The 20,003-nt window shown below is 39.1% G+C and overlaps 1 protein-coding gene across 4 annotated transcripts; it reads left to right on the top strand.

Moving 5' to 3' along the window:
- Positions 1-18,137, top strand: LOC137328011 (coiled-coil domain-containing protein 34-like). 4 transcript variants are annotated; one of them, XM_067994072.1, is made up of 8 exons: positions 1-68; positions 2,423-2,756; positions 6,435-6,686; positions 8,603-8,744; positions 10,218-10,325; positions 15,111-15,269; positions 15,700-15,841; positions 17,712-18,137. In XM_067994072.1, exons 2-8 carry the CDS (start codon positions 2,440-2,442, stop codon positions 17,915-17,917), a joined length of 1,326 nt encoding a protein of 441 aa, XP_067850173.1. In that variant the 5' UTR covers positions 1-68; positions 2,423-2,439; the 3' UTR covers positions 17,918-18,137. The 4 variants fall into 4 exon arrangements, with proteins under 4 accessions (XP_067850173.1, XP_067850175.1, XP_067850172.1 ...); XM_067994074.1 differs by having other exon boundaries at positions 30-68; positions 2,426-2,756; XM_067994071.1 differs by lacking the exon at positions 1-68 and adding an exon at positions 105-161.
- Positions 18,138-20,003: the final 1,866 nt, after the last annotated feature.

Raw genomic sequence — 20,003 nt, 5'->3', positions numbered from 1 at the left:
GCGCGGAGGATTGTGGGGAGCGGCCGGCCTTGGGACCGACATGTTTGTCGCAGCAGCTGAGAGAGGAGGTGAGGTGAGGTGAGGTGAGGGGAGGGGAGAGGGGAGGGGAGGAGAGAGGAGAGAGGAGAGAGGAGAGGCTGAGGCCAGATCAGATCAGAAAGGTAAAGAAAGAGCTGAATTAGCTGATCAGAGAGAGAGAGAGTCCGGCCTGTGTTGTTGGCGGTGATTCTGCGTTAACTTTTAAGTGACCATCGTTGCGAAGCCCCGGGACCCGCAAACAAAAAAAAAAGAAGCGCCTTGACCCAGCGCCAAGGTGCAGACCAACTGGACGTTGCAGCCCCCTCGCTTTGCAGCGTGAACGTCTTTTGCACAAGTAAAATCATAGAATCGCAGCAAATTTACGGCACGGAAGGAGGCCGTTCGGCCCATCGTGTCCGCGCCGACTGGGAAACGAGCCACCCAGCACTGATCCCACTTTCCCGCATTTGGTCCGTAGCCCTGCAGGTCACGGCTCTAAAACTGGAGCAATGGGTCCAGGAAAGGAGAGGCACCACTGCTGTCACTTTCTGTATTTGTTTTCGCACACACAAAAATTGTAACTTTTTTTTGGACATGGCCAATTGTGGGAAAAACCACTGATATGAGAAAAAAAACGTACCATGTTTTGTGGGGCTGCTCTTGTTGGTGTCAGTTTGGGGGTGGTGAGTCCTTTTTTCTTCTCAGGGTTGTATCAAGCACTAGATGTTACTCCTAGGGCTCGGTAGACAACAATAACAGCTTGTATTTATATAGCACCTTTAATGTTGTAAAACGTCCCAAGGTGCTTCACAGGAGCATTGTAAGATAAAATTTGTCACTGAGTTACATGAGCTATTAGGACAGGTGGCCAAAAGCTTAGTCAAAGAGGTTTTAAGGAGCGTCTTAAAGGAGGAGAGAGAGGTCGAGGCAGGCAAGGTAGTTGGAGATGCTATTGTGTGTTGGGGGAAAGTAAGAGGGGCGTGCTTCTACACTTTGTTCTATCAGCCCAGTCTGAATCTGTTTTGGGAGATAAATTGCTGCTGATATCAAGGTCTGCAGTTTTCCTTGCATCCTAGGCAGGTTCAGATTTAGGGAGGAGATATGGCTGTAGGAATCAGGAACTGTGAGTTCACTATGCATTGCAGCTGTACATACTGGTTTTGCTTGCTGCCTGGCAAATCTGAAGTAGTCTCCTGGTGCATTTATAATTTGGATCGATTCAGTATTTATACATTCATTCCATGTACAAAGTAATCAATATTAATAACAAAGTGCTAGCTGAGCATTAGAAAGAGGAACTGTTGATTTTACAAATTCCCAGCCAGCAGATTGATTTTTAAGTGTTGAATCTGTTGGAAAGAACATAGAACCAGGCAAGAGTAAAAAAATCACAAGATCAGTAATGCCAGTGAAAAAAGTACAATTGTACTCTACAATTGTATTCTTAAATAGCTAGAATCAAGAGCAATATCAAAGGTGAACAGGTGTGTGGGGTTAGACTAAGTGACTGATGTGGAGAATAGCACCAGCGCAGACTTTGTGGTTCACGTAGCCTGTTGTCATGCTGTAACTGTTTATGATTCTATGATCATGGGCTCCAGTCTCTTGAGTTTGTTTTAATTATTGCTGCCTGCAATAAATAAACTCATTTTAATTGTAGCTTTTATCATGTAAAGTTGGCCATGATTATGAGCACCTTTTGAATGCTTAATTTCCTTTTAAAAAGGTATTTCTGTACATATTCAAACTACATCGATCAAGCATGTTATTAAAGCCATGAAGTTGTACTTTTGTTTTGCCTCCATCAAATAAGTAAAACGTTACAACCAAATCAATGTGATGAACTCAATTGGGTTGGGATCTGATTTTTTTAACTAGTAATGCAAGTGGGATACCACAGATCCTTTTAATACAGTAACTTGTCCTCGGGATTTTTGTAATGGTGGGCATGTGCAACTATTTGTACTGTACCTACGAGCTATGAAAAACACCTTATAGTACAGTTAGACTATCAATTTTGGTCTTCCAAACCTGGATCACGTTTGAAGAGGGTACTTTGAGCTATATAACTCCAGGGTGAAATATTGGTGATTACAGATTTGTCACATGTTAATAATGAGAGCAGTCTGAAATGATGAATTAATATAATCTTGGCACATTGTTAAAACTTAGTGTGAATTTCCCACTCCTCATAATAGATTTTTCCTATATGCTTAATATGCCTCATTGTGACATTGTACAGCAATGGAATCTCCTTTTCATGCTATCATTTCAGCACTGATTTGTCTAATATGTCATTTAGCTTTCAGATAAGATCTGTAAAATGATGTTGTGCAAATCTCTAATAAAGGTTGGTATCATTTTTGAAGCCTTAATCTTCTGATGCTGTCTTTATTTTGACCAGAAGAGTTTCTGTGAAGAATGTCTTCAACATTAAGTGAAAAAGAAGATGTGAAAACAAAAAATTCCCATTCAAATCTATATCAGCAGAACATTAGGTCAGAAATTGAAGCCCAACCCAAGAGTTGTGATTTATCCTCTTCAGCGGATTCTACTACTTCTCTGCTCTCTCCCATTTACCATGAAAGTTATGAAAGTGAAGATGAGGAAAATGAGTCTCCAAACAAGCAGACAAACAGAATTTCAAGCAGAGAATCAGAATCTACTCCAAGGAGTTGGCTAGATAGTACTTCTAAAAGGCCAATAGTTTCTACTCCAGGCAGACAAAAAGAATCGAGGTATACCTTTGCATTTCAGCCTACCATAGGTTAAATGATCTCCTTTTCTTCAACAGAAGTTTCTCTCCAACAGTGGTTGACAGAACCCTTGAGTGTCAGTCCTATTTTCCATACCTTTATTTTCACCCCCCTCCTCCATTCATAACAGTAACTGGGTTCCCCTTGCCCTCCTATTCCTAACCACCTGTCCTATCAGCCTCTGAATTTGCCAGATCGTTTGCCATTTCTGCCACCTACAACATGACTCCAGCATCATGCATATCTTTGCCTCCCAGCTTAACTTTCTGGAGAGACCATTTTCTCCAGTCTGCTTGTTCATTGTTCTACCACTCTAATTTCAGCTGTCTTTCCCATGCAACCACAGCAGGTACATCTGTCCATTCCCCTCTTCCTGCACCACTGTCCAAGGCCCCAAGCAGTTCTTCTATGCAAAACAACAATTTACATGTTCTTCCTCCGATCCCATACTGTATTCTCTGCTCACTGTAGCCCCCACAGCACTGGGGAGACAAAGTGCCAATTAGGTAATTGCTCTGCCTCACATACCCTTCTGTCTGCAAGTGTGCCCCTGAGTTACCTGTGGATCATCCTCTTGCTCTAACTCTGACCTCTCTGTCTTTGGCCTTTTACACTGTCTCAACCAAGTTCATTGCAAGCTTCAGGAACAGTTTCATTTTTTTCCTCGGCACTCTACAGCCCTCTGGACTGATCATTGACTCTAGTAACTTAAGACCTTAACAATATTCTTCAATTTATTTACAGTAAAGAATACTGGTGATTGTGGTGGGGGGGGTGGTCAGTGGAGGAGCTGTTTGTCTGAGGAAAAGTAAAAGACAGTTCTGATGAAGGGGCTGTGCTGTTGATGTTGGCCTGTTCTTTCTTTATTGATGTATTCACTGTTTTTCTAGCATTTCGGTTTTCATATTTAGACCTGCAGTTATAGGCTTTCTCCGCCCCCCCCTCCCAATTTCCTCTGTTTTCACACCTTTTTCTTTGTAGGCCTCATTTTCGTTTGTTTTTAATGTCTTTTCAGTCACTCACTAAGATGATCTTTTATATCATCTAACAATATCCCCCTTTTCTTTTCAGCAGATTGCAAGTCATTCATAGAGTCATAGAGTTATACAGCACGGATAGAGGCCCTTCAGCCCATCGTGTCCGCGCCGGCCATCAAGCCCTGTCTACTCTAATCCCATATTCCAGCATTTGGTCCGTAGCCTTGTATGCTATGGCATTTCAAGTGCTCATCCAAATGCTTCTTGAATGTTGTGAGGGTTCCTGCCTCCACAACCCTTTCAGGCAGTGAGTTCCAGACTCCAACCACCCTCTGGGTGAAAAAGTTCTTTCTCAAATCCCCTCTAAATCTCCCGCCTTTTACCTTAAATCTATGCCCCCTTGTTATAGAACCCTCAACGAAGGGAAAAAGCTCCTTCGTATCCATCCTATCTGTGCCCCTCATAATTTTGTACACCTCAATCATGTCCCCCCTCAGCCTCCTCTGCTCCAAGGAAAACAAACCCAATCTTCCCAGTCTCTCTTCATAGCTGAAGCGCTCCAGCCCTGGTAACATCCTGGTGAATCTCCTCTGCACCCTCTCCAAAGCGATCACATCCTTCCTGTAGTGTGGCGACCAGAACTGCACACAGTACTCCAGCTGTGGCCTAACCAGTGTTTTATACAGCTCCATCATAACCTCCTTGCTCTTATATTCTATGCCTCGGCTAATAAAGGCAAGTATCCCATATGCCTTCTTTACCACCTTATCTACCTGTTCCGCCGCCTTCAGGGATCTGTGAACTTGCACACCAAGATCCCTCTGCCTTGCCTAGGGTCCTCCCATTCATTGTGTATTCCCTTGCCTTGTTAGTCCCTCCAAAGTGCATCACCTCGCACTTTTCCGGGTTAAATTCCATTTGCCACTGTTCCGCCCATCTGACCAACCCATCTATATCGTCCTGCAGACTGAGGCTATCCTCCTCGCTATTTACCACCCTACCAATTTTTGTATCATCAGCGAACTTACTGATCATACCTTTTACATTCATATCCAAGTCATTAATGTAGACCACAAACAGCAAGGGACCCAGCACCGATCCCTGTGGTACCCCACTGGCCACAGGCTTCCAGTCACAAAAACAACCTTCGACCATCACCCTCTGCCTTCTGCCACTAAGCCAGTTTTGTATCCAAAGTGCCAAGGCACCCTGGATTCCATGGGCTCGTACCTTCTTGACCAGTCTCCTGTGGGGGACTTTATCGAAGGCCTTACTGAAATCCATGTATACCACATCCACTGCGTTACCCTCATCCACACGCCTAGTCACCCCCTCAAAAAATTCAATCAAATTAGTCAGACATGATCTTCCCTTGACAAAGCCATGTTGACTATCCCTGATTAATCCTTGCTTCTCCAAGTGGAGACTAATTTTGTCCTTCAGAATTTTTTCCAATAATTTTCCTACCACTGATGTTAGGCTCACTGGCCTGTAGTTCCCCGGTTTTTCCCTACTCCCCTTCTTGAATAATGGTACTACATTAGCGGTTCTCCAGTCCTCTGGCACATCCCATTTAATGCCCTCTTATTGGAGTGTCTATTTTTTTCTCCTTTCTTTGATTGTACTGAAATGCTTGTTTATCTTTTAATTTTCATCTCTGAAGAAGAGTTCTACCTGGAACATTAACTTGTCTTTTCTTTCTCAATGTTAACTGATCTGTGTTTTTTAAAATCAAATTCTGTTTCTGCTGTGAGTTAAAGCTGTTGTGTCCTTTATTGTGCTGATACTCCACAATCTCTTATGCCTTGAAAATTGGTCCATAAGTGGTTGAATAACCTGCACTGAACACAGTGCCATTTGCATGCTACTTGTGGCCTACACACAATCCTGTAGAAAGGATTCATGGCTGATACAATCATTCAGCACTATCTGCAGTTCTCATTCACCTTATATCTACAGTAAAGTCCTCTAAGCACAGTAATGTTGATTTTTGTTTAGTGTTTTTAACAGAAAAACTGTATATATAGCCTGTGATTAATTGATGTAATTTTTAAATTTCACATATGAAGATGATTTCTAACATAGTAAAAATAATTATTGAGCTCATTCCTGTGGGTTTTCTTTATATCTTATTGTAATCGACATTCATTTCAATGGACATCCTGCATTCTAATTGGTTGTTGACATTATTTGTTCAAACTCAATTTAAGATGTACTTGTAGTTGTCAGCCAAAGCTAAAATGGAACGATTTTTCATCAAGAAATGGGGCTAATTTCTTCATTAAACATGTAACTTCCTTATTAGAAATTTGCATGTTCATTTGCAACATGTAGATAGCTTGTAGGCTTGTCATTTGGTTCTCAGGCTTATTCTGCTTCATCATAGCCTGAATTCCTCAGTGCAGCACAAGTGTGTTTATATTTATTATTTAAAATCTATTGATTAAAGTTGTACCAACTAGCTATAGTATCATAGGTTGTTGGCCCAGTGTTTGTCATTGACATCATGTCATTCATAAAAGAGGTGATATGGTATAATAGTTATTTCATAGTGCGGAAGACCTGTGTTGTCATAGACATTTGCGCAACTTAAGGAATGCTTACAAAATATGTTGTCTTGTGCGGTAAGTTTATTCCAAATTAAGTCTGGAAAATTCTAAACTACTATTCTGATTCCATGTAGGCAGAACAGTTGGTTGAAAAGAGAAACCCTACACAAGAGTTGTAATTTGGAGTTTTCAAGAGATTCCACCACTTCTCTGCTCTCTCCTATTTACCATGACAGCTATGAAAGTGAGGAGGGGGAGATTGAGGCCCCTAAAACACCTGCAAGTAGAGCTTCAGATAAAAAGGTGACATCTACTACAAACAGACGGATGGACGCTGTGTCAGAGAGATCAACAATATTTACTCCAGTCAGACCACAAACATCCAGGTACATCATTTCACCATACACCTGTTGGTTCTGTTACCGGTTATTAATTCATTATTACACTAATTTTCTAAATTAAACTTTTAGTTCAACCTTAACCAAAAATATGGAAAATGATGCTTACATTCTCACTGATTACAGTTTAAAAAAAACACTTATTGGCTATTTGCAGAATCTGAACAGACCTGCTGCTGATATTGATATTTATTTTAGATAGGGTGAAAACGGGATAGTTTAGTACAGTTTCCTGTGAAGACAAGAAAAGTTTACAGCCCATTGATAGTAAAGTATATTTGGACATTAAGAGTGATTCTGAATTTCAGATCAATCTTTAGTTATCAAGAGTGGTCTTAAGTATGTAGATACGTGAGAAATCCTCAACCACAATTTTAACTTTTTGCACATTTTTATCAACAAAGAATGCTGTTTAACTGTTAGCATGTAATAGCAGTGAATCCTATTATTAAACTATTTTACAGGCCACTGATACTCAAGAATTTAAAATTTTTCATACAAATAAGTATCAGTTAAGCACCATTCTGTGTTTGTGTTTTATTAATTGCTATGATGCTCCCACACAGTTAAATAGACATTGTCAAGGCTCATGTTTGTTTAATGGCCACTTGGATGCCGTAATGGAGAGTGATTTTTGAGCCATTGAAGGAGTCAATACCTTCAGGAGAAAATTAGCAAAAAAAGCATAGGAAAACGATGAACGATTCAAAGAGAATTTAATACACAGATATTTGAATATCCATGCAGTATACAAAGTAGAATTAATGCATGTGTGGTTCAACAAGTGAAGAATTAATTTTCAGTTTTCAAATCAGTACTTCTATAAAAGCTTTAGAAATAAGCTGTTAATATGTTTCTGTCTTAAAAAGTGGTATAAACTACAAATACAAAAAGTACCTGTCATGATGGATCATATAACCCACTCCAGTGGTTTAAAACTGTACAGGTTCATGGTTTAGAACCCACTATCTAAATCTTTAAGAGCAATCTATAATCTGATAGACTAATGAAAACAGAATCCTGTAGTGATTGCAGTAATTGATTTCTGTTACTAGAACTGATTATTTCATTAAATGCATCTAACAATGGATATCATATAATTAAACTGCACAGCACTGAATTAATTTATTTAGGTCCAAAGACACTCTTATTTACACTGTTAGAACCTGTACCAAAAAATGTTAGGGCACCTTTACACTGTAGTTTCACTGTCCTTGCAAACTAGTTTCTGCTAAAGTATTAGTATTAACTTCAAAGTTGGGTCCCGACTAACTCCAGAGGGAACTGTTGAGAGACCCCTGGATAATGGAACCTCACATCACTTTGCTTTGAAACCACATGGAGTGTAACTCTAATTCAGTATCCAATCTGGTTTGAAAAGTTAGCTTTCCTAAGCACTTTGTAAACATACCTAGAACTTATTTAAACATATTGAGAATGTCGACGCTCACACCTGCACACTCATTTAAATTTAGCAGCTGGGAGAGGATCCTCACAAATTGATATAATTGTGTGTTAACAGAGCCCCTGTAATGTTGAAAAAATTGAATTGGAGCCAGGCAGTATAAATAGGTAGCTGCCTGGCTAGTGCCTCTACTTTTATCTACTGATCTCTGAATGGTAGCTGCAGTATGAATGCACTGTTAGTCTCTTTTTCATTCATGTGCAATGCTCCTGGATTGTTTTGTATTTCATTGCTTGATGGGATGTAGTTTGTAAATCACTGTTGGTTGCTGTTTATCTTCTGTGTAGGTTATTGAGGACCCATAAAAATAAGATAAATCTGAACGTTGCATTGTTCCTGTGCTATATATTCAGGTGCTCATGCATTTAATGTCTGCAGCAATCCTTTTGTAGACTGTGTTGTATAAATTTTGTAATAAAGTAATTTATTTGTTTCAAAGACTTAAAGCTTCATTAAGAAAGGCAAAACTAAGTGAAGAGGAGGAACAACGTTTTAAGGAAGTTGATCTTACTGCCTGGGAAGAGTGGCTTATCAAAAAAGCAAAGGAAAAACGTATTGAAATACAAAACAAATCTCAACAGGCAAGTGCTTCAATTATGCTTCAGTGTTACTGTACTTGAAAGATTGAATGATATAGATTGCTTCTAATGGATTTGTAGTAAATTGTGCTGTTGTCTTTGTTTGCTTTCAGTTCAGTATTCCAAAAACAAAAGCATAGCTAAAGTTTATAGAACAAAGACATTAAAAGGCTGCTGTGAATAATGTTGCTTCTATGATGGATTAGTAGATTATAATGGAATTCGAAGAAAAAGCTTGTTTAGCACAATTTAGTGGTTGCTTTTTAGTTACAAAATGCTTGTGAGGAATGAAAATAATTTCAGGAATAGTCCTTAGCAGGTTAAATCTGTTGCCCTGAAATATTTTTGAGACCCAAAAAACTGTGGAAAGATTTATGTATGACTGTCATTTAAACTATCTTTAGTGTAGACTGTCCCCAATTTTTTTATTGTGAAAAAATTGTTTTCCCCTTCCTAAACTGGCAGTAATCTGCATTCGTATTGATTTTTCTGTTACCTGGATATAATTTTGATCTGATTTCTCCTATAGTCTTGTTATAAATTATACCATCCAATCAAGTTAGATTTAACATGAGTATTCTTTAATTTGTATTTTTCATAATACCAGTAATGGTATTTTGACAACTTTTTGTCAACTGCAGGTCTCCATAAAATTACAGTAATAGTTATTGCAACTGTTCATCTTGAATGTTTTTCTGAGTGTTTCATAGTGCAGTGAAGCTCTGTTATTTCCTGCTTTTTTTTTTGTCTGGCAAAACCAGTCTTTGGTGCTTCAAGGTACAATTGCTTAACTGATTACAGAAATTCTAGTGACAATAGCAATTTAAACCATTAAACAATATTTGAGCTTGCTTTGCACCATTTGAAGCCCAGTAATAGCTGGTATTTAGCCTATAAGCCATGACATTGAAATGCTGCACCAAGCACTACACATGATCTCGCAGAAAACAGACTGTTCCACTAGGGGGGAAAATGCATTCCACAGAAAATGGGAATTAACTCCCAAGGAGTCAAAAAAGCTTTTTCCTATCAGTGGGAGATTGATGTATGGAGACGATTGATATGGGAATGCAAAATGAAAGAACATTAGATCTGTGATGTTGTTCCAAATGTTCTGGTTTAAGGCAACTAATCTATTAGTGTATAAACCAATATAAAAGAGATTACTTGTGAAGTGTTGCAATATTAATGGATCAAAAACAATGGTGTTCTCCAACTATAGTGGAGGTGAAAACTCTGGAATCTTTTTAGGATCTTTCTGGATTGATCAATTAAAATGGGCTGTATAGCCTTCCTCATTTATAACTATCTTGTGATCTATATATCATTGGCTTTGATTGAGACAGTCAAAAATTTCATCCAACAGAATGTAAAACTTAAAATTTTCCCACAAACAAATTTCACTGTAATGATTAAACATTCTCTAGCCTTTCTTTAGTTAAGTTTTGAATGTAAAAAATATTTTATACATTGCAGGAGATGATATTAAAGCAGACAAAGTTGAAAGAGCAAGAAGAACTTGAAAGGAAGAAAGTGCTTGCAGAAGAAGTGCATAAACGTTGGGTGCATAGAAAAATTGAAAAGGTAAAAAAAATATAAATTTGGGTCCCTTGCTCTGATTTATGGCAGTTCATGCAACTGAGAGAATGCAAAGGAGATTTACCAGGGATGAGGGACTTCAGTTATGTGGAGAAATTAGAGAAGCTGGGATTGTTCTCTTTAGAGCAGAGGTGGTTTAGGGGGAGTTTTAAATGAAAATTGAGAGATTTTGTTAGAGTAAATAAGGAGAGACTGTTTCCATTGGCGGGTGGGCCGATAACCAAAGGACACAGATTGAAGATAATTGGCAAAAGAACCAGAGGGGAGATGAGGAGACACTTTTTTACGCAGCGAGTTGTTACGATCTGGAATGTACTACCTGAAAGGGTGGTGTAGGCAAATTCAGTAGTAACTTTCAAAGGGGAATTGGATATATACTTAAAAAGGAAAAAATTGCAGGGCTATGGGGAAAGAGCAGAGGAGCCATTTCTCTTCAGCGTCTGGCTGCCTGATGCAGCACAGTCCTCCATTGTGGCCTGTTGCTTGCCACAGATTCCTATCTTGCAGTGTAAATGTTAAATGCTTTGGCGTCCCTTTTGCAATCATCATTGCACCTGAACCTATGGCCTTTAAGCAGTCTGTGAGCTCTCCATACAAACGATTGTTTGGAATATGTCCATCTTCCATCTGATATAGATGACCAAGCCAACGGAGACATTTATGTTTGAGAAGAATTATTAGATTTGCAACTGCGCTTCCCCAAGTACTTTGGGGTCAGAAACTTTATCTTCCTACATGATATTTAGAATATGGCCATGTATTGTAATGCTACTGTTATAATATAGGAACCACCATTGTTCAAGTAACTAGAGAAACACTCTGCTACGCTGTCAGTTGAATGTTTAAACTGTCATTCAAAAATGGCATCCAGCAAATTGGAATACCTATGTGCTGCATCTCAAGAGATGGAATATGAATTTTGGAATGTTCCACTGATTTCCCAAACTACAACATGCCCTACAGAAGGAGGTGACAAACAAAGGCCAAGCACTCTCTCCTAGAGGGCGAGTCATTTTCTGGGATGCACTATCTATTTGCTTTACAGCACCAGCTGGGGAACAGGTTGCACTCCCTCTTGAACTGGCAGCGAAAAAGGTTTTTTTAAAAATAAATCTAAGTGTTTTGTTTCTGCTGGAGGAGAATGGCATTAATAAGAAAACTCAACAGGAGAGAAAGCTCCCTAAACCTGTTTCAGATAATGAGCCTGCAGGTTTTTTGCCACTTTTCAAAAACAAGTTGCTCAGCTTTCACTGACTAAAATAAAAAATGTAATTGAGAGGAAAGCACACCGGGCCTTCTTCTCCCCAGCGACAATCAGACCACCAGAGCTCTATAGGAAATGTATTCTTTTTAAATTGGCCCTAGGGCTTTGTAATTTTGCTTCGACCATGGTCTCTTTCTTGTCGCTTTAATCTTGCTCTGTGATGGGCGGTGGGTTCAGTATGTCAGAGCTGACCCTATAGCATTATTCATGTTTTCATTTGTGTCAATCCAGCTATTTTCTTGAACTATTGCTCCCCATATTAGTGTTTTTCTTTAGTGCCACTCTTGAGTGTTTCTGTTTTTAACCACATCTCTGGTGTTTTCTTTTAAGTCACACTATCAGAGTTGCTGTTTCTTTTAGTCTAACTCCCTGTCTGGCATTTTATTACTCACCCACCCAGTGTTTTTGTTTTAAAACTCTACACACTATAAATCCTCCCAAGACTCATGTCCCCAATTCTAATAAATTACAGATGATTTTTACCTTTCCTCACTTTTTTCTCATCATTTTTTCATGGTAACAACCCTAACTCCTCTTTCTCTGCTTGGACCTCTTGCCACTAGCTGCACTTACAAGACCCAAATTTTCTGGAACCCTTTAACTTTCCTTATGAAACTTTTCAACACTTCATATTGTCTGATTTCCCATGTGTAATACCACAGGCAATCAACTAGTGTGTACATAACATTAAATAAAATGGCTGAAACAGTGACACCTGTTGAGAAACCTTTCACAATTTCCTGGTAATTGTCGTTTGCCAGCAATAATTTTCACTAAGCAATGTCAGCAGGCAAAAAGGAACTATAGCTTGTCAATACTATGTAAAACCTTACTTCCTTTCAAATAAATTTAAACGGCTTGACTAGAACGTAGCCTAGAAGGTACATAATTGCACCCTAGTTTTAGCCTAATTTCTCTATTTGCCTAATAGTGTAGTGCCTTTTACACTTTTGCACATTCCTTCAGTACCATGTGGTCATCCAAGGTAAGGATCAGTATCAACAATTGTTATAACTAACTGAAAGACTATTGGACATAAAGTAGATCAAACTTAAATTGTTGTTATTTGACAGAAAGCAAAATTTAGCTTATTTGTGTGTGTTGTATTTTAAGCTTTTTCTGCAAATATTACCCTTCATACTGTGCCCAAATGAGAACAAAATTTAGGGTATCATGTTTGAAAACATCCAGAGAGCAACTGGTCTCCTCTCAACCAATTAGTCATAATACAATTTTTTCTTGTCACATAAATCCATTTTCCAAAGCTGGGAATGGGTTTCATCTGTTTCTCAGCTGATCTGCTGGATGGAATCATTTTAAATGTTGTAACTTTACTTTCTGGGGAAGGAAGAGATATTACACAGTTCAGTTGTGTAAATACCTTCCTTTGGACAATCATGAAGTCATATTGAAGACAGCGAGTCAGAGGTTTACTCCCAGGTTGTTGCTCCCTTCATGAAAGAATCTGGATTAGGTAGCTGCCAAGGAACATATTCATGATGATGTATCTTTGTAGGCTGGGTGCGCAGCTTGATTTTGTGTTGTGATGCTTCGACTTTGAATTATATGCAGTTATTGTCTCCATTGTGCATGCTGTTGATTCATGTTGAAATTCCTTAGAATTTTTTGTTCAAGAACAAATTAATTCTAAAGTTGATATTTAGATCTTGCACTGTAGAGAGCACACCTTCTGAGATTTTAATTACCAAATACTGAATCCGACAGGGTTCTTGTTCTGGTTCATGCTACAATAAACCCCATGTAATCTTACTTTTGGATGCCATTTAAAAGCATGATATGCTGAAAGGGAGTTTTGGAAGAGTGAGATATTTGTTGTCTTTCAATAACCAAGTAGAAAACCATGCATTTATTACATGACATGTTCACAATGTTATTTTGTCATTGTACTTAATTATATTTTGAATGGTACTTAAAGAAAGAACATCCATGTATATAGCACCTTTCATGACCTCAGGACATCCCAAAATGCTTTACCGCCAATGAAATAATTTTTAAGCATAGTCACGATTGTAATGTAGGGAAATGTGGCAGCCAATTTGCGTACAGCAAGGTCCTAGAAACACAATGTGATAATGACCAGATAATCTGTTTTTGTGATGTTGGTTGAGGGATAAATATTGGCCAGGACATCGGGAGAACTTCCTTACTCCTTACCACTGTTTGTAGCACACAAAATTTAAAAATGAACTTAAAAAATATTATTGCTATGATCTTAAGAGGTGACAATGGACCTAAAGTATATCCTCCCTGCACTGTGATTATTCATCCAAGCAGATATTTTGAGCCCTTTTTATAAAATAATCTAGATATACCAGTTGACTCGCGTGGCATTGTTCATAGACAAAAATTAAAACAGACTCTCTTCCTGGAACTCACATTGTTTCCCATTATCTCCACCTTTATTTGTCTTACACTCGTTCTAATTCCCTTTTCATGTCACTTTTTTCTCTCTGCATCTCGTATGCTTTTCTCACTTCACTTTTCCTCTCTGTGTGTCTCCCGCTTGCTCTGCGTGTGCCTGCCTAACTTCTGCATTTCTTTCTGCAGCACCAATGGATAGAGTTACAGGAAGAGAATGACATCTCACCCCCTCTGTATGTCCCTCATTGTGCATCACCCACTCTTTCTGTTCATCCCGTGAACACTTTCTCTTTCCCTTTTCCCTTTCTCGCTCTCTGCCCCATTCTCTCTTTCCCCCCTCCCCCCAGTATTTATTGCCTGTCCCTAATTGGCCTGAGAGTGTTCAGAGCCAACCATGTAGTGTGGTACTGGAGTCACATCTAGGCCAGGTGGTCCAGGTTCTTTCCCTGAATGATATTAATAAAACAGTTGGATTTTTACAGCAGCCCTAGTGCTAGCCCACAAATTGCCAGATTTATTGAATTCAGTTCCACAACTTGCCTTTGTGGATGGGATTTGAACTTGTGCCCTCTGGGTTGCCAATCCAGTGCCATAACTACTCTGTTACTGTACCCTGTTGAGGTGTCATACATAGAGCTATGGATGTGTGCTAGACACACTATTTTTAATTATATGAATACTGTATAAATATAATTTATTGGTGTAGAATTTGAGGAGTCTATTGCAGTCAAATTTTGTATTTAGCATAGAAGTGTCTGTGACAGGAGTTTTGTTCTCAGTTATAACTGAAATAAAAATAGTACCTGAGGTCTTGATATTAGTCAATGAGAGTTGTATGTAACTACAGTCAGAATTATTGTGGAAAAGTTGGGGGGTGGTGGGGGGGGGGGAACATAATGCTACCATGTTTGCCACCTTGTTACATAACTCCTAGAAAATGACAACGTTAGCATTATTGGCTTTCACAGTAGTGTAAATAAGTTTTGGATATTGAATATTCTGTCCTGTTGTTTGATAATTGATGTGTCTTTGTATCCTATTCTAAGGAGCTGCCTGATGCAGGTAAAGAAAGTTAATATGAATCTGTACACGTGCTTATTGTGTGGGCAATTTATTGAATACAGGAATTATTGGAGAAAGAAATGAAGCTTCACAAGGAGCAGGAGGAAAAGAAGGCCAGGGAACAAGAAAGAGGGCAAGCAGCAGAAAGAGCAAGTGAAAAATTTCAAGAATGGCTTAAGAAAAAGAAGCTGCAGAAAATGGAGACAAAAAAGATTGAAAAAGTAAGATTACCTTTCCTGTGATTGTTTTATTCTGGTGATGTTGACAAGAATCTGGTTAAACAGTATGACACTGTAAAACTGTATCACACTGTAACCCATGACATTTCTTTTTTAAAAATACTACAATTTAATTTTAAATGCAACTGGTACAGCATCCCAATAACAGGACTTTGTATACATTTTCTAGGCTATAGTCAGTTTTTAAAAAGACAATTGCGTATATAGTTTCTGGACAATATGTTACTAAACTGCAGTGTTGAACTGCTCTGCTTCTGTGCCTTGCATTAAATAGTAAGCAGTCTCCACTTGTATTATTATCAGCACATTTCAAATAGGAGAATTTTTCCTTGTCTTGTTGGTTCTGGTTTGCTGCTGTAAGCAATAGCTGTGCAATATTGCAAACAATATTTCTTTTGTCTCGTATGTTCAGGATGAAGAAGAAAGAAAAACAGCTGAAACACAAGAGAGGAAGGCAAAGGCAGACAAGGTTTTCCAAGAGTGGTTAGAAAAAGTCAAAACCAGACCTCGGACTGTTCCAAGCAGCTTTGGTTATGCTAATGGTAAACTCACAGGTTTGTGCCACTTTTCCATATCTAATTAAATTAAATGTTACCACTTGTTACCACGTGAGCTTTTCCACCACTGAAACCATACTTTGCACTTATGAAATGCAAATTAAACCATACATTGAAATTGAAATTTTCTGCCACGGAATAAAATGGATATAAAATGTAAATTGTTGTATTCAGACTTTGTTATTCCAAAGGGCTGTCTCTAATTTGTAAATTTTTAATCTTTAATAGCGTTATGAATTAAATAGGACAATGCAGGATCTGGAATATATTACAAGATTATAGCTTGTTGAAAGGTTGAAATGACTCACTAGACGCAAAGTGAACTTAGTGAAGCTTGAATGTTTTAACCTTGAGATACGTTACTGCCTTGGAACACATTCCCATGTATGTTATATGCATAATAAGTGGAAATATAGTCACATTTCTTTTTTAAGTGGTTGTGCTCATGGGAGCGCCATGACAGGCGGCAACAGACGGTTAGCTCCTGCTTGCGTATACTAGGCTAGAAGTATAATTGGAAGTTAGTTGATTGGCGGCTGCAAAGGAATTCTTATAGCTTCTATGAATTTTTATACGTATTGTTTATTATTTGTCTTTGAGCTTTGCAGGTAGCGTGATGTGAAGCAGAATGTACAATGCAAATGAGCTTGAGATTAATTGCATGATCTGGGGCTGTTGATGGAAGTGTGGCCAGATATTGTTTCTTGATTTTTGTTTGAAAATGTGCTCTATATTCATTTTTTTGTGATCTGAAAACTAACCACCAATTTAATCAAGTGAGGAAAAAATACATAATTATTTTTCTTTGAGGAGTCAGCGATTAAATTCTACTCCTACTCAAGCAGCACACAAGATCCCACCTTCCATTCTTTTGACCATCCTTAACTTTGTGCTTCTAGCGCATACCAAATTTCAGACAGCTGCCTGTAGGGCACCAAGATGCTTGCAAATAGCTTCCATAAAAACATTACTGGGACTTCAGAGTTTGTTCTTTCTGTGTTTTGGTACTATCTCCTTATGGTATCTTATCAGCAGCCTTTGTTTCAATCAGTTCTTCACAGCTGGTTTTGCTTGCACATTGCTGTTTTCTGTTGTGCTGTATGGAAGTAAGCCTGCCCTATGGCAGTGCTTTGGTGCTGCTGAGTGCTGTCATCCCTTGTTTGGTTGATAACAACCAGAACAGTCTCCTGTTTACTGCACTCCAGTTTGACAAATGTCTTCCAGCTTCCATCAGTGTTTGTGAAGATATGCAGAAGGTTCAGGTTTCCCTTGTCTTTTGCCTTCATTTTACATTTCTCTCCAGTGTCAAAACTGGAGGACATTCTAATTTTTGCCATATATGGTGGGTTTCTTTCTCTTTCACATTTTGCCTTGTGCGGAAGAAATGCTTCTTCTGTTTATGTACAATAGTTCCTTTCTATTCTAAATGACCTATAGTGAAGTACATTAGCCTCCACTCTACATCTCTCCTTGACAGCTTGCTGAAATTCAAAACTCATGGAGAAATGTGAAAAGAATACAAATCTAACACTTCATGACAGAGTACAATGAAGCATCAATTCACCAACTTGCTTCCTTTCAGAAATGAAAAAAGATATGACTTTTTCTTAGAAGTGGCTTTCTGCAAATTGCTGAATTTTAAAGAAAGTAATGAAAATTCTATTTTTTTTACTGCCCTTCATTTGATTGCAACTGCTGCTTCAGTCCTGGAAAGATTAAATATCCCACTGCTCCACATATATTTTTCTTTGAATTGAGTGGGCTGAGTTGTCTTGAGACAAAATTTCTTGTTGTATCAACGAAATGGGTGGTATCTTTTTAGGCGATTTGTACCTGTTACATTGATTTTGTAATTAATGTATTTCAGGGTACTATGATGGAACTTCGTATCCGGTTCCAAGTTACTGCAATCCAATTCCATGGAAGCCCATCCCTGTGCCACGTTCAGAAGATAACACTAAAAAAATAACCTGCAAGCAAAAAGAGAAGCCAAAATCCACTTATCTATATAGAGCGCATTCTAATGTGGCTTTCCGACCAAAGGACAATCTTATTGTTAGGAAAGCAAGATGACAATTATTTTTTTTTTCTAACAGCATTAATACATTTCATTATTTAAATTTTCACTTTTGTATTTTTTTCTTTTGGTAGTAATGTAATGATCACACATTTTTTATCGCAGATTTATATTTTAATTAAAAAATGGTTTCATATTCCCCACCAAGTTTCATCAGAGTTGCTTTTGCTCCTTGTTGTACCTAATTGCCATTAAACAATACACTAGAATATGAAATCCAGTTTTGAGTGTTTCTTTCAGAAGGCCAGTCATTAATATAAAGTTGTGGAGATAAGCAAAATAATTGGCTTATGATGCATTCACACATCATCTTTAGTGTTACTGCATGAAGTTAAATCCGTGGGGTAAAATGATAGGCAGACTCTGTCCTTGTTTCTTGTCTTGCCTTTATTTCAATGTTATGGTGCAATAAGCAGGATACAGTCCAGCCTAGGCACAAGCTCTTCAGACAGTACCATAGCTTTATTCGAATCATCCCTTTTTATACATTCAAATCTCCCACTTATTTCCCTTAACTCCATGATTGGTTATAAGTTTGTGCATTGCCTTATATGATGCATTACTCTTTTCTGTTTGTGCTACCCTCAGCCGTTTCAGCTGCTCCCAGTTTTGGCCTGTGGTAAATGAGTTTTCAAGCTGCTAATTTAATCAATTGCTGAGGTGATCAGGGCCTTTGTCTTCTGCTAATTTAATCATGGTAAACAATTTTACAACACCAAGTTATAGTCCAGCAATTTTATTTTAAATTCACAAGCTTTCGGAGGCTTCTTCCTTCGTCAGGTGAACGATGTGAAAATGAAATCCTCGAAATTAAATCGCATTTATAATTCACAGAACAATGCTTGGTGATTACAGACAGTTTTTTCAACTGCCCGTTGCCAAGGCAATCAGTGTGCAGACAGACAGGTGTTACCTGCCAGGTCTCAGAATATACAAATCACCAAAAAAAAACAACAAACAAAAAAAAACAGAGATAGAGAGGTAGAAACATAGAAAAGACAGCAACTGACCCGTTATATTAAAAACAGATAACATTTGTTCGCTGGTGGGGTAACATGTAGCGTGACATGAACCCAAGATCCCGGTTGAGGCCGTCCTCATGGGTGCGGAACTTGGCTATCAATTTCTGCTCGACGATTTTGCGTTGTCGTGTGTCTCGAAGGCCGCCTTGGAGTACGCTTACCCGAAGGTCGGTGGATGAATGTCCATGACTGCTGAAGTGTTCCCCGACTGGGAGGGAACCCTCCTGTTTGGCGATTGTTGCGCGGTGTCCGTTCATCCGTTGTCGCAGCGTCTGCATGGTCTCGCAAATGTACCATGCTCTGGGGCATCCTTTCCTGCAACGTATGAGGTAGACAACGTTGGCCGAGTCACAGGAGTATGAACCATGCACCTGGTGGGTGGTGTCCTCTCGTGTGATGGTGGTATCTGTGTCGATGATCTGGCATGTCTTGCAGAGGTTACCGTGGCAGGGTTGTGTGGTGTCGTGGACGCTGTTCTCTTGAAAGCTAGGTAATTTGCTGCGAACGATGGTCTGAGGTTGGGTGGCTGTTTAAAGGCAAGTAGTGGAGGTGTGGGGATGGCCATAGCGAGGTGTTTGTCCTCATTGATGACATGTTGAAGGCTGCGGAGAACATGGCGTAGTTTCTCCGCTCCGGGGAAGTACTGAACGACAAAGGGTACTCTGTTGGTTGCGTCCCGTGTTAGTCTCCTGAGGAGGTCTATGCGATTTTTTGCTGTGGCCCGTCGGAACTGTCGATCGATGAGTCGAGCGTCATATCCCGTTCTTACTAGGGCGTCTTTCAGCGTCTGTAGGTGTCCATCGCGTTCCTCCTCGTCTGAGCAGACCGTGTGTATTCGCAGGGCCTGTCCATAGGGGATGGCCTCTTTGACGTGGTTAGGGTGGAAGCTGGAAAAGTGGAGCATCGTGAGGTTGTCCGTGGGCTTGCGGTAGAGTGAGGTGCTGAGGTGCCCGTCTTTGATGGAGATTCGTGTGTCCAAGAAAGAAACTGATTCTGAGGAGTAGTCCATGGTGAGCTTGATGGTGGGATGGAACTTGTTGATGTTATCGTGTAGTCTCTT

The sequence above is a fragment of the Heptranchias perlo genome, chromosome 12 (assembly GCF_035084215.1).
Source record: "Heptranchias perlo isolate sHepPer1 chromosome 12, sHepPer1.hap1, whole genome shotgun sequence".
In the NCBI taxonomy this organism is placed as follows: domain Eukaryota; kingdom Metazoa; phylum Chordata; class Chondrichthyes; order Hexanchiformes; family Hexanchidae; genus Heptranchias; species Heptranchias perlo.
This window is presented reverse-complemented; position numbering and strand designations above follow the sequence as displayed.

Excerpts from the sequence above, each read along its gene's own strand:
- LOC137328011 (XM_067994072.1), top strand. The coding sequence starts at position 2,440 with ATGTCTTCAACATTAAGTGAAAAAGAAGATGTGAAAACAAAAAATTCC. Across the intron at positions 8,745-10,217 it reads TACAAAACAAATCTCAACAG|GAGATGATATTAAAGCAGAC; the intron begins GCAAGTGCTTCA and ends TATACATTGCAG. Across the intron at positions 10,326-15,110 it reads TGCATAGAAAAATTGAAAAG|GAATTATTGGAGAAAGAAAT; the intron begins GTAAAAAAAATA and ends TATTGAATACAG.